Genomic DNA, 13,507 nt, shown 5'->3' with positions numbered 1-13,507 from the left:
TTCAAATATCTGCTGCACAATTTGCTTAACTGCAGAACTCAAGTTATGGTGACAACCTATCAAGTTTGTTTGGGACCTACTCCGTTCCACAAAATCATCTTCCCTTTCAAAAAGACAAAGAAAGCTTACAGATTCTCTACTGCTCAACCAACCTTTCACACTCATCAGGTACAAAGTGGTCCTGATGAAGGGTCTTGGCCCAAAACGTCACCTGTTCATTCATTTCCAAAGATACTACCTGACTTGCTGAGTTCCAGCATTTTGTGTGTGTTACTCCAGATTTCCAGCATCTGCAGCATCTCTTGTGTTTACAAAATGGTCATGGTTTGTTATCTCAGTTACGACACCTATTCGGTTACTTTTCCCAGTTCCTTCCATTTCAAGATAAACTAGTCTATCTTCCTTCTGCCCAGGGTTAGAACTCAAAACTCTTTCAGACTTTTCCTCTTTCAGCCTTGTTCTTTCCAACTTAATCTCTCTGCAGTCCCATTCTCATTATATAGCTAACTACTGAGATTCCTTTCCCTATCCTTGTGTTAACTCACTTTCTTACTCTTACTCCTTGCCACCGTTCTGATGGGGAATGAATGGTGAATTAAAGAAGAAACTGAACAGGTCTCGGTTTCAGGACAAAAAAAAACACAAACCATTCCCATTTCTTACCAGGGGTGAGGCTAAAAAAGAAAGAAGAAGGTAGGAAGGTAGTTTAAGGAGAGAATTAATGGAAAAGGCAAGAGGGTTAGTTAGCAGACTTGGATGATCTTATAGTAATGGATAACCTAGCCAGGGTTGGAGATGGATAGATAAATCATTCATCCCCATGTAAAGCAATTTGTCAGGACTGTATATGGAGGTAGGGGATAAATCCAAGTTATTTGCATCATAAACAGTCATCTTATTCTCATAGGAAGAAGGGGTGAAGGGAATATCAAGAAATCTCCTGTTAATGATTAAAATGGTCATGCACAGTTCATGACAGAGTCTGATAAGGTATCTGTTCAGCCCATAAAAATGGATTTTTACTGTCGATGCCTCTTAAAATTCTGCTTGGTCAGAATGTTGAAATTATAAAGTGCAGTTGAAATATGACAAGAAACACTCAAACATGGAATGAAATATACTAAGTCAAAGTGTGCTGAAAGTTTTGCTTTTTCTCTGACAGTTAGAATGTATACTGAAATGAGTAATTTTATCCATTAGTTGAATGAACATTATTTGTGGTATTAGAAACAGCATCAAGGTATCTTGTGAACTTAATGAGTCAATTCTGTGTCAAACTATGAACCGTGAAGCCCTGACTGGTTTATGGACTGTTTGCCATAATCAGACAGCTTAAGTGACTTTAGTACAGTGGAAGGCAGTGTTTTACATCCCAAGTATAGATACATGCATAGATTCTAACACCATTTCTGTTGAATAGTGTATATAATGACAGGAAATTACTTATGTTTATTTAAAATCCGATATGACATTTAAAGTTATTGAGTGATAAGCTAACATTCACAGATGAACATGCAGACATCGTCAAAACATAAAATTCCCCTTTCTATTCCCCAAAAGCAATTGCAGTGCGCATTTGTACGTAACAACTTAGCAAGGTACAAGGTGCAAATCTTTGAAAGAAAAAGGAATAAACTCAACTTTTTGAGATGCTGATTAAAAACAGTAAGGATTTCTTGCAGATATGCAATACCACTCCTTCTGAATATTCCAAAACACTTTGTACAACGAGGGTCTTATGATATTTGGCCACCACTATAATGTGGAAAACATCAGCCAGTTTCTGTAAAGTTAGACAATAACACCACAGGATACAGGAGCAGAATTAGGCCATTTGGCCCATCGAGTCTGCTCTGCCATTTCATTATAGCTGATCCAACCTTCCTCTTGGCCCCAATATCCTGCTTTCTCTCTGTATCCCTTCATACCCTGACCAATCAAGAATCTATCAACCTCTGCTTTAAATATACATAAAAAACTTGGCCTCCATAGCTGCCTCTGGCTAAAGAAATTCCTCCTCATCTCCAATCTAAAATGAGGCCCCTCTATCCTGAGGTTGTGTCCTCTAGTCTTAAACTCTCCCACCAAAGGAAACATCCTGTCTACATCTATATTATCAATGCCTTTCACCATTCAATAGGTTTCAATTAGGTTGCCCCTCATTCTTCTGAATTCTAGTGAATACAGGTCCAAAACCATCAATTGTTCTTTATATGACAAATCATTCAATCCTGAATCATTTTCTTGAACCTCCTTTGAACCCTCTCCAGTTTCAGCACAACCTTTCTAAGATAAAGAGCCCAAAACTGCTCATAATACTCCAAGTGGGCTTGTAGCTTGTTAAGCAGCTTCATGTGTGGCAACTTGTCAAAGGCCTTCTGAAAATCCTGTACACAACATCAAGAGATTCTCCTTTGTCTATCCTGCTTGTTATTTCTTCAAAGAATTCCAACACATTTGACTGGCAAGATTTTCCCTTGAGGAGACCATATTGATTACAGCCTATTTTATCATGTGCCTTCAAGTACTCTGAGATCTCACCCTTAAAAATCGATTCTAACATCTTCCCAACCACTTAGGTCAGACTAACTGCTTATAGTTTCCTTTCCTCTGCCTCACTCCCTTCTTGAAGAGTGGAGTGACATTTGCAATTTTCCAGTCTTCCGGAACTATTCCAGAATCAAGTGATTCTTGAAAGATCATAACTAATGCCTCCAAAATCTATTCAGCCACCTCCTTCAGAACCCTGGGCTGTACACCATTCAGTCCAGATAACTTATCTAGCTTCAGACCTTCCAGTTTCCCAAGAATCTTCTCTCTAGTAATGGTAACTTTACACACTTCATGACTCCCGACACCTGGAACTTCCACCATACTGCTAGTGTCTTCCACAGTGAAGACTAATGCAAAATACATATTCAGTTCATCTGCCATTTCCTTGGCCCCCGTTACGGTCTTCCTAGTATCGTTTTCCAGCGGTCTGATATCCACTTTCGCCTCTCTTTTACACTATGTACCTGAAGAAATTTTTAGTAGCTCATCTAGAAGGAAAACTCTGATCTCAAACCTCTGGGGGAGGCTTCTGGAGTATGCCCTGGGGAAAATCTGAAGCTGGTGTTCCTAAGGCAGTTCAACACTGACTGGCAACTCCTGGTGCCAAACTCTATCAGTTTCTGCCGTTCTTTTGGATTCATCAGCTGCATGGAGAGGGGGAGCTTGCTGCGCGAAGCAACAGCTTGCTCTGTATATTCTACTGCCCTGATTTGCATGTCATGTAGACAGCTAAGATGCAACATCCATGATCGACTATGATATAAAAATGCAATTTATTAGCTTGGAAAACAAGCAAATGCAACCCAATTGTTCAAATGTAGCTCATCTGATAGAGACAAAGGAGGAAACCGTAGGCCAGTTAGCTGAATATCTGACACAGGAAGAAGCCATTACAAACGGCATTATAACAGAACACTAGATGGAGGCAAATAGTTTTGAGGAAGGAGAACCATATTTGACCAATTTGTGGAAATACAGGTTTCCCCCTCCATCCGAAGGTAGAGCGTTCCTATGAAACGGTTCGTAAGCCGAAATGTCGTAAAGCAAAGAAGCAATTACCATTTATTCATATGGGAAAATTTTGTGAGTGTTCACAGACCCAAAAATAACCTACCAAATCATGCCAAATAACACATAAAACCTAAAATAACAGTAACATATAGTAAAAGCAGGAATGATATGATAAATACACAGCCTATATAAAGTAGAAATACTTTTCCACAATCATTGCCGGTACTGTTCTCTGAAGTGAAAATCTCACGCAAGCGCTCTCGGCAGAAAATCTCACACAAGCGCCATCGGCAAAAACACGGCGCAAGCGCTCCCCAGTAACCTTTAAGCTATGAAGCTGCCAAATCATACCAAATAACACGTAAAAATACACAGCCTATATAAAGTAGAAATAATGTATGTACAGTGTAGTATCACTTACTGGAATTGTGAAGACAGCGCAGAGCATACTGATGATGGTGTGTTAGACTGAGTCGTTGCAGGCTGGGGTGGTGCAGTGGCCCCCACCCTCCAGGCTGCCGGCCGATACATTGCCGCGAAGCACGCAGGGGTCCAGCGGTAGCCGGAAGGCACACAGCACATCTTTAAGGAAAAAGCCGAAATAAACATGCTAATTAATTACGTGTCCGGTGGCACCTAATTAATTAGCATGTTTATTTCGGCTATTTTCTTAAATATGTGCCGTGTGCGTCCCAACTACTGCTGCATTCTCTGCGAATCGGTATCTGTCCGTGGCCTGAGGGTTGGGGTGGGGGGTTACTGAGGTATCATCTCGTCATCTGTTTCCATTAGAGCAGGCGGCTTATCTTCTCCTATGACTGCCCGCCTCGATGTTGAAGGTCGAGGTTCGTCGTCTGCTGTGGCTGACGTGGAAGGCTTGCTTGACTGCTGAGCCTCGCGCATTGTTCTATCATACCGTTCTTTGTAAGCACTCAAACCATCCTGCAAATGTCCCCTAAACCTATGTACCCTTTCAAAATTAAAGTCGTACTTTATCATTGCAGCGAAAATCTCACGCAGTTGCTTCACGTTCATTTCGCTACTGCATACGGTTTTGATTGTTATCCTTTCCTCTTCCAATTGCATCAGCTCTTCATCTATCAGTTCTTGGTCATGGGATGCCAAAACCTCTTCAACATCATCTTCGTCAGCTTCCGCAAGCCAAACTCACATTGTCCTTACTTCGTTCACCACGATCAAAACGCTTAATTATGTCTAGTTTTACGCTAAGTGTAACACCCTTACGAGCTCTTTCAGGCTTTTCCAATACCTCTGAACTCATCTTGCAAACGGCTGCTCACAGGCACGTGTTAAAACAATGCTGTTTCGAATCCGGGGGAGAGCGGCTGCTCAGGGCGCACGCTGCCTTTTATTGCGCGCTGATTTTTTTCATAACAGTGAAAACAGCTTCTGTTAGCGAAAACAGGGTACTAATGTAGGTCTTTTGTAACAGTGAGGTTTCGTAAAGCGAACATTCGAAAAGCAGGGGACACCTGTACTTCGAACAGGTACTATGGTTAAGAGTTTTCTTTCTCACTTCAGAAAATTGGAAACATGCCCCTTTTGACTTTCATCTAAGCAACTGGTATATATTGTACAGTTCTAATCCCTGGACCACTTCACTAGTTACAATCTATTTTACTGAAAATAGCCATTTACTCTTACTTTCTGGTCTCAGTTTGCAAAGTCCATACTAATACATAACTATTTCTCCTGAAAAGTCATGAGACTGGACAAATTGTGTCCATCCAATACTGAAAGTTAAACGCATTACATTTCCCATTTTTGTTTGATGACTAGGTAAACAGTCTAGCATGTTTATCAGTTTCTTTGATGGTTTGAGCCAAGAGATAAACTAATTAGTGCCTAGTTTTGGGCCAGAAGGCAGACAGTAAATTATTTGAGAACACTGCATGACATCTGTTTTTTTTAAACAGCAACATTGAAATAATTATAGTTTCATGCTTAGGTTAGTCTACTTTCACTTGCCAAGAAGGGCACTGCATTAATCAAACAAAATAAAGTCCGCTTGGATCTATCAATACAAACATTTTATTTGTTTTAATATAAAACAGATCCTTAAACTTAATCGATTTACTAGTTTTTTCATTAGATTTGATTTCTTCACCTCATCACACTTGCTTGGGTTCTGAGAGGCTCCAATTAGGTAGCCAAGATCTAAATGAAGTACAGAGCCTCAGTGCATTTAATTATGAAGAGTTCACCTGGCCTGATCTCATCCAAATCTGAATACTGACACTCTTTTTGACATCCTATTTCAACCTCACCCTTATGAGCTTGGGTCTGATAGCCAGGCTCTTGTAGAAATGCAAGCAGCAGCTGTTCGGTCTTCCTAAAGCAATTTTGATACAATTAACTAAAACAACCATACAGGTGGAATGACTCGGACCACACTGGAAATTAAAATTAGTATCTTCTTCGTCTGCACAATCTGGCATTTCCTTTTAAATCTGTCACTAGAAAATTTTATCAGTTGAGGAAATTTTGAGGGAGCATCCAAGTAATACTGCTGAAAAAAACTTTCAAGAAAGGCAGCAATGATACGAATTTAATCTATTGAAATACTTAATCTGAGATTTAAAGGGAATACTAATGTCTATCATTAGTATTTTGTTGAACAATGTTGTACAACCAGTAACTCTTTGTGATAGGTGAATCTGTGGTAGCATTGCAGCAGGCTATACTCTGCCTCAGGCAAGACTAGAGAAGACAGCCAAGCAACAGTGAGGGACTGGAAGTCAATGAAGTAGGGTGCACCATATGTGATAAGTCAAGCTATCAGATGAACCACAAAATCCAGCAACACAAACTAAGTCTAGTGCATTTGTAAAGTTGGAGATGAAGAGTTATATAAAGATCACTAATGTTTATATATTAATAATCTACTTCCATATCTGAGCATAATGAAAAGGATGTAAGCAACGGAAATTTTGCAACTAAGTGCCTTTTTGTTACAATGGTAAAAGACCGTAATTGATACAGCAGAACAAGTTTTCCAATCGGTGCCTGTGAATAACCACCATGGTACCCACAATCAAGTAAGTATACATGCATATAGAAGTATATTAAATATACACATATGTAATCTCTGAGCAATCAGCATGTTCTGGCACACAAATTATGCCAGGAAGCAGTACCACAGAACAGTGTCTGAGTTCCTAAGTTCTAGATTTGTCCCTAGCAACACAGACATCACTCACTCAAAAGTTAACGAGGAATATGTCTGCTCACCATAGAGGTTATAGTATGGTCTGTGTGTTAGCAAAGGTTGCTATTTTTAGAAGTATATTAAAAAAAAATCACAGAGCTCAGTTGTGAGTGATTTATGTTCAAAGTAAAATAAATATAATTGCAATAGCTGTTTAAAATAAGAGGTCAACCTTTTTCTTGTGTCTGTGCTATGAAGATTTCTGACTAAATATCATAAATGAAAAAGGACTTCAAAAAATGCCAACCTTTTCAAGATCTTCTTTCCCCATTGTTAGAAGATCTCTAAAAGATATATCATTCTCCTTAAATGCAACAAAAGAAAACATGTTAAAATCAGAAGCAAGGAATTGAGATGCACTGATAAACAATTATATCATAAAATAACAGTTCAACAACTCAACTCTTTAGGAATATTTGTTGTTAACTTGTCCATGATTTATTAAACTGGAGGTTAACCCCTAATGATAATCCACATAAAGCTGAAACATTTCCATATTATTAATTGCTAATCATTTACGAATCATCTTCCCATTGGGCTAAGATAGTTTCTAATGTGCAACAAGTAAAATACCTACCTTTGAAAATATAAAACTACAATTAACCACAAAGCATAGAAGCACCAATTTCCATGTGTAAAAAAGTCTTAGATACAATTACAGCATTCTTCTTTGTATCCAATAAAGTATAAAGACTGCTCTCCATTACCACAAAGTAGGGATCTTGAAATTGATCGCTATATTTCCATAGACAACTTTTCGTTCCTTAACTTGTACATTCAAAAGAAGTTTGAGAATGTGCCTGGGACCAGTTTATTTTGCAAGTACGCAGATTCATGTAGAGTAACTCAGTAGAAAACGAGGAGTATTCGCTCTCGTCCTGCATCATAGCCTCTGTTTTAAGATCTTGCAAATAGTGTACATTCAGTTAAGGTCTTGGAAAACAGTGAAATCAAACAAGCATGCCACTGATGAAATATATTTTAATAATTAACTCAAGGACTAATTATATTGCTAATAATAATTTCCATTATCAAGAAAATAAACACACCTTAAATAACTCCATAAGATGTTCAAGATCAAGCCCAGACAGAAATAGTTCCATTTCACCAAAAGCTGAAACTGAACTATGAAAACTGATGAAAAAGAATGTAGATAACATATTAAAAATTTCATACAAAGGAATGAATTAATATTCCAATCAAATATATTTCTGAATTCATTTTCCAAAGATAATTTGGGTTCCATATAAATATAAAAAGGAATTTGATTCTCATAGTAGATATTACAAATGAACATAGACCAACTCTGTATTCTCCCGTATTATGGAGGAGTTACATTCCTAGAGAACTGCTATGTTTCAAGTTTCCATTATGCAGACTCTGTTTTCCATCTACAATGAATCCCATGTCATAAGCGGACATACATTTCTCCTTGGCCTCATGGGTGTGAGGTTTAGAGGAGAAAAAATTCTGGCTCTATTATATGCATAAGAAAAAAGTGTGTTGTTTTAATTAACTAAAAATGGATGTTACATTATTTGATAAAATAGGTATCATAGAAGAGATACTCTTGTCAATTTTGCAAAACAAATCCCTCAAGTATCTCTCACTGTGAACCATCAGCCTGTGATCCTTGTGTTTGGTAAACCAGTGCAGTCCTCTATATACATCTTCAGTTTATTTTTTCCCTACATGAATTTTACAAGATGAATTAATTCATAACCAATGAATAAATGCCCTCACATGTAATATTTTTTCAACATTCATTATTTAATGAAAATGAAAGCAAGATATTATATATTCTTATATCAAGTAAATATTTAAATGCAATTCCATGCAACAATTTTCTTTGTGCATAATTTTAAATTGAAGAATAGTTAATCAGGTATAATTGTTCAAAATGACTAAGGACATAGAACATTACAGCACAGTCCCTTCAGTCCATGAGGTTGTGCTGATCTTTTAACCTACTCCAAGATCAATCCAACTTTCCCTCCAGCATAGCCCTCTTTTTCTTTCATTCGTATGCCTATCCAAGAATTTCTTAGATTCCCCTGATGTATCTGCCTCTACCTTCACTTCCAGTGTTGCGTTTCATACACTTACCATTCTTTGTGTAAAAAATTTACCTCTGACATTCCTTCTATACCTTCCTCCAATCACCTTAAAAGTATGTCCTCTTGTATTGCTGCCCTGGAAAAAGGGCATTGGCTGTCCACTCTACCTATGCCCCTTATCATCCTACATACTGTAGCTCTAATAAGTCACCTCTCATCCTCCGTCACTTCAAAGAGAAAAGCCTTCGCTTGCTCAATTTTTCTTCTTAAGTTATGTTCTCTGATCTAGGCAGCACCTTGGTAAATCTCCTCTGCATTCTCTCTAAAGCTTCTATATTCTCTCTATAACGAGGTGATCAGAACTGATCATAAGGTGTGGATTAACCAGTTTTATAGAGCTGCAACATTACCTTGTGGCTCTTGAATTCAATTCGCTGACTAATGAAGACCAACACACCATACAGCTTCTTAACTTGCGCTGCAACTTTGAGGGATCTATGGACTTGGACCCCAAGATCCCTCTGTTCTTCCACACTGCTAAGAATTTGTCATTAACCTTATACTCTGCTTTCAAGTTCAACCTTCCAAAGTATACCAGTTCACACTTCTTCAGATTGAACTCCATCTGCCTCTTCTTAGCCCAGCTCTGCATCCTATCAATGTCCTGTTGTAAACTACAACAACCTTTTATCCTATTCTCAACACTACAAAACCATCCTGTCATCTGCAAACTTACTAACCCACTCTTCCACTGCCACATCCAAGTCATTTATAAAAAAACAAACAGCAGCGTTTCCAGGACAGAACCCTTGGGAATACTATTTGTCACAGATCTCAAACGGATCTACACTCCATTTACTACAACCCTCTGCCTTCTGGGGGCAAGACAACTCCAAATTCCTGTAGCCAGGTTTTCCTGGATCTCGTGCCTCTTGAGTTCCTGAATGAGCTTACCAAGCAGAACCTTGTCAAATGCCTTACTAACATCAACATACACCACATCCACCACTCTACCCTGATCAATTTTTTGTCATTTCCTCAAAAAAAAGTCAAGTCAGGTTTGCAAGGCATGGTCTACCCATCACAAAGCCATGTAGACTATCCCTAATCAGATGACACTCCTTAAAAGACCTGTATATCCTGTCTCTAAGAATCCTCTCCAACAATTTTCCCACCTAATTCCTGGGATTATCCTACGAACTTTCTTGAAAAACATCTGTCACATTCCAATCTTCTGTTACTATTCCTATGGCCAGTAAGGACACACAGTTCATCACCAAGACTCCAGCAATCTCTTTCCTCACTTTCTGTAGTAACCTGATGTACATCCCACCCGACCAGGGGGACTTACCTATCCTATTGTTTTTCAAAAGATCTAATACATCCTTTTTCTTAACCTTGACATTCCAGCATGTTATCCATTCCACGCTGAACTTACATCCCTTTCACTGGAGAATAGTGAAGCAAAGATTTCACTAAGGATTCCCCTGTCTCCTCCTACTCCAGGCATATATTTCCACTTTTATTCCTCATTGGTCCTACCCTCACTCTAGTCATCCTGTTCTTCACAGACATGTAGAATGCTTTGAGGTTTTCCTTAATCCTGTTTGCCAAGGCCTTCCCATGCTCTCTTCCAGCTCTTCTAAGTCTCTTCTTAAGTTCTTTCTTGGCTATCTTATCTCTCTCAAGAGCCCTATCTGATCTCTGCTTCCTAACAGTTAAGTATGTATCTTTCGACCACTTCACTAAATGTTCTACCTCTGCTTTGTCAATCATGGTTACTTCAGTCTATCATCCTTTCTTTGCCTCAATGGGACAAACTTACCCAGAATCCCATGCAAGTGCTCCCTAAACAACCTCCACATTTCTGTTGTGCATTTCCCAGAGAACATCTGTACCCCACTTTACACTCCCAGATTCCTGCCTAATAGCATCATAATTAGTCCTCTCCCAATTAAATACTTTTCCTACAATCCACCACCCCATCTTTGTCTGAGGCTATGCTTAAAGTCAGGAAGTTGTGCTTACTGTCTCCAAAATCCTCTCCCACTGACAGAACTGTCACCTGGTCAGATTCATTGCCTAGTACTAGATCCAGTAGGGCCTCTCCTCATATTGGCCCACCCACATGTCAGGATACAACTTACAAATTCTGCCTCATCTAAGCCTCTTGCACTGAGGAGGCACAATCAATATCGGGGAAGTCAAAGGCACCCATGACAATAATCCTGTTAGTTTTGCACCTTTCCAAAATTTGCCTATTAGGGGGAGTCTTTAGAATACTCCCAACAGAGTGATTGTTTTGCAGTGAGGATGCTTGGAAAATGTAAAATTTGATGAAAACCTATGAACAATCAAAATAGATCACAATGCTTTACAAGAAAATGCACAGTGTTAATTACCTGATACTGTTGTTTTCCATATTAGAATTATTTACGAAGTATTTGTAAATTGCCTCATCTTTAGACATGTTCTGGAGTTTTTTTGATAATGATGAAATTGAAGTTACTTTGAGTAGCATTGCCAACTGGAGGAAGAGGAAAAAAAAGATCTTTTTAACTGCCAAGAATCAGAAAAGTGATCCTTTTTGCATGATATTTTTCATAAGTAGTCTATATATGCAAGAGTACATGTCAGAACACCAATTTTAAATCTGTAAAGGAATCATATTTAAAATTATACAGTAAATCTGTGCCAGCTGATTGTGGAGAGATCCTGTCAGCTTCATTTTCCTATAGCTCTGCAATTTAGTTTTTGAGGACACAGTCAATATGCTTGGGTAATTTTTTGTTTTAGTTATTATTTCATCAATTTAACCACTTTCACATACAGCAATAATAGAGAATAAACAATTAAGGAATCTAAATTTTGTCAATGAACATAGAGGACGCAAACCACTAGCACAATGGTCAAATGGCAAAAGAATTATATTTAAGGACTGCATTCAGCTATGATATTTAGCAGTGCTAAGTGACTTGCAGGCACTGTAAAGATTGAATATTATCCTTTTAAAACCCTCAAAGTTCAATTAATGCTTTAACTAAAATGTGAAACATATCAGAAAAGTTATAAGTACAACCATCTAACTGGTAGTTAATACAATCTTTATCTTACTTTGGTATATTAAACTATCTACCAAATTCACCTATTGTTACCTCTTTGTTTTTGATGGTTACCTGTGAATGATGTTTTTTCTCAGCAATTTCAGCTGCCGTTTCTCCATATTTGGTCTTCAGTGTCTTATCAGCTCCGAAGTCAATTAACTTCAGTGCTGTACTTTTGTGGCCTTGACTTGACGCCCATATTAGTGCCTATGAAGGAAAGTTGATTTTCAGGCTTGTAAAAATTGCAAAGTGTAATAATCTTCGGTAAAATAGCGGCAGATATATCTAAACAGCTTCAAAATTAATTAAAAATGCATACCAAGGAATAAATCAGCATGAACCAAATTTTAATGACTCCCTCTGCAAAATCAAACTACTAAGTAATATTGTTAAATGTTAGTAATGCTCTAGTCATAACTTAGCCACATTCTTTCCTCCCCATGCAGAGCTTATTTACTGAAAAGTAGCTTTTGCTTCAACATAATCACGTACTAAACAACTGAGCTACTTTGAAACAGGAAATAATGTTCACATTCTACTCCAATTAATAAAACTTGACCAAAGGTGTTTACTGTGTATCCTCTGTCATCTTGGACATTTATTTCTGCTCCATGAGACACTAGTAGTATAACAGCCTGAGTATGTCCTTGTCTGGCCGCATACATCAGTGGGGTCATCTGACTACTGAAAAGGGGGAAAAGGTTAAAGTTATTATTGAAATACAAATCAGAAATAAATACTCCTCATAAAAATAAGAATTTAATTAATGTAGAATTTGACGAGTGTAAATAATCTTTTATATGGGTTGATATAAAACTCAATATTTAATCACTAATGCTTAACAATTGATTCAACTGTATTATTTTCTGGAGAAGTTGTGCATTAAAAGTTTTAACTATAGTGGAAAAACTGCAATAGTGTAGTTTTACTGAAGCTCTAAGTAAGAGCATTTTTCAATTTATAAAAGACAAAATATTTTGCAGGTACTGGAAATTTTGAGCATCACATGCAAAATGCTTGAGGAACTTTCCAAGACAGGCAACACCTATGGTGGGGAAAGGCTCTCGTCCTGAATTGTCAACTGTTTATTTCGCTCTATAGGTGCTGCCTGACTTGCTCAGTTCCTCCAGCATTTGCGTGTGTTGCTCAGCATTTTTCAATAATTTCATTTGTCATGCTCTTTAAAGGTATATCCTAGTGATCTGCAGAATAAAGATTGACTTTAATACCCTTTCATTACACAGAGAGGGGATCTGCAGGTAGCTTGGATTGAAATAGTTCTGAAGATTAAACATGTATCGAAAAGGTTTACAAAAATATCATCAAGTTAAATTCAGTGACAGGAATACTCAAGTTTGATTTTGTTTATGCACAAACAGCACTAGCTCATAGGCAAATAATACCATGGATACAGCAGATTCAAAGCAGCAAAATTGTTTTCTTTGTAAGATATGAAATAATAGTCCAAAGCTCTTTGACTTATTATTAATGCCAACATGTATTAAACATTTCTACCACCAGAGGTCCACCGAGAACTTTAAAAGTTCATAAAG

The 13,507-nt window shown here is 37.9% G+C and overlaps 1 protein-coding gene across 2 annotated transcripts in view; it reads right to left on the bottom strand.

Moving 5' to 3' along the window:
* asz1 (ankyrin repeat, SAM and basic leucine zipper domain containing 1) overlaps nucleotides 1-13,507 on the bottom strand; it is a 94,988-nt gene that overhangs the window by 31,070 nt on the left and 50,411 nt on the right. The window contains exons 5-9 of one of the 2 annotated variants that reach the window (XM_072269361.1): nucleotides 12,527-12,638; nucleotides 12,027-12,161; nucleotides 11,253-11,377; nucleotides 7,843-7,927; nucleotides 7,041-7,097 (exon numbers count right to left, since the gene is read on the bottom strand). In XM_072269361.1, the coding sequence (XP_072125462.1) occupies nucleotides 7,041-7,097; nucleotides 7,843-7,927; nucleotides 11,253-11,377; nucleotides 12,027-12,161; nucleotides 12,527-12,638 (514 nt within the window). The remainder of the gene's footprint in view (nucleotides 1-7,040; nucleotides 7,098-7,842; nucleotides 7,928-11,252; nucleotides 11,378-12,026; nucleotides 12,162-12,526; nucleotides 12,639-13,507) is intronic. The other variant, XM_072269362.1, reaches the window with a different exon arrangement.

This window comes from Mobula birostris, chromosome 9 (assembly GCF_030028105.1).
Source record: "Mobula birostris isolate sMobBir1 chromosome 9, sMobBir1.hap1, whole genome shotgun sequence".
NCBI classification, from domain to species: Eukaryota; Metazoa; Chordata; class Chondrichthyes; order Myliobatiformes; family Myliobatidae; genus Mobula; species Mobula birostris.
The sequence above is the reverse complement of the archived record's forward strand: the minus strand, read 5'-3'. Positions and strand labels throughout refer to the sequence as shown.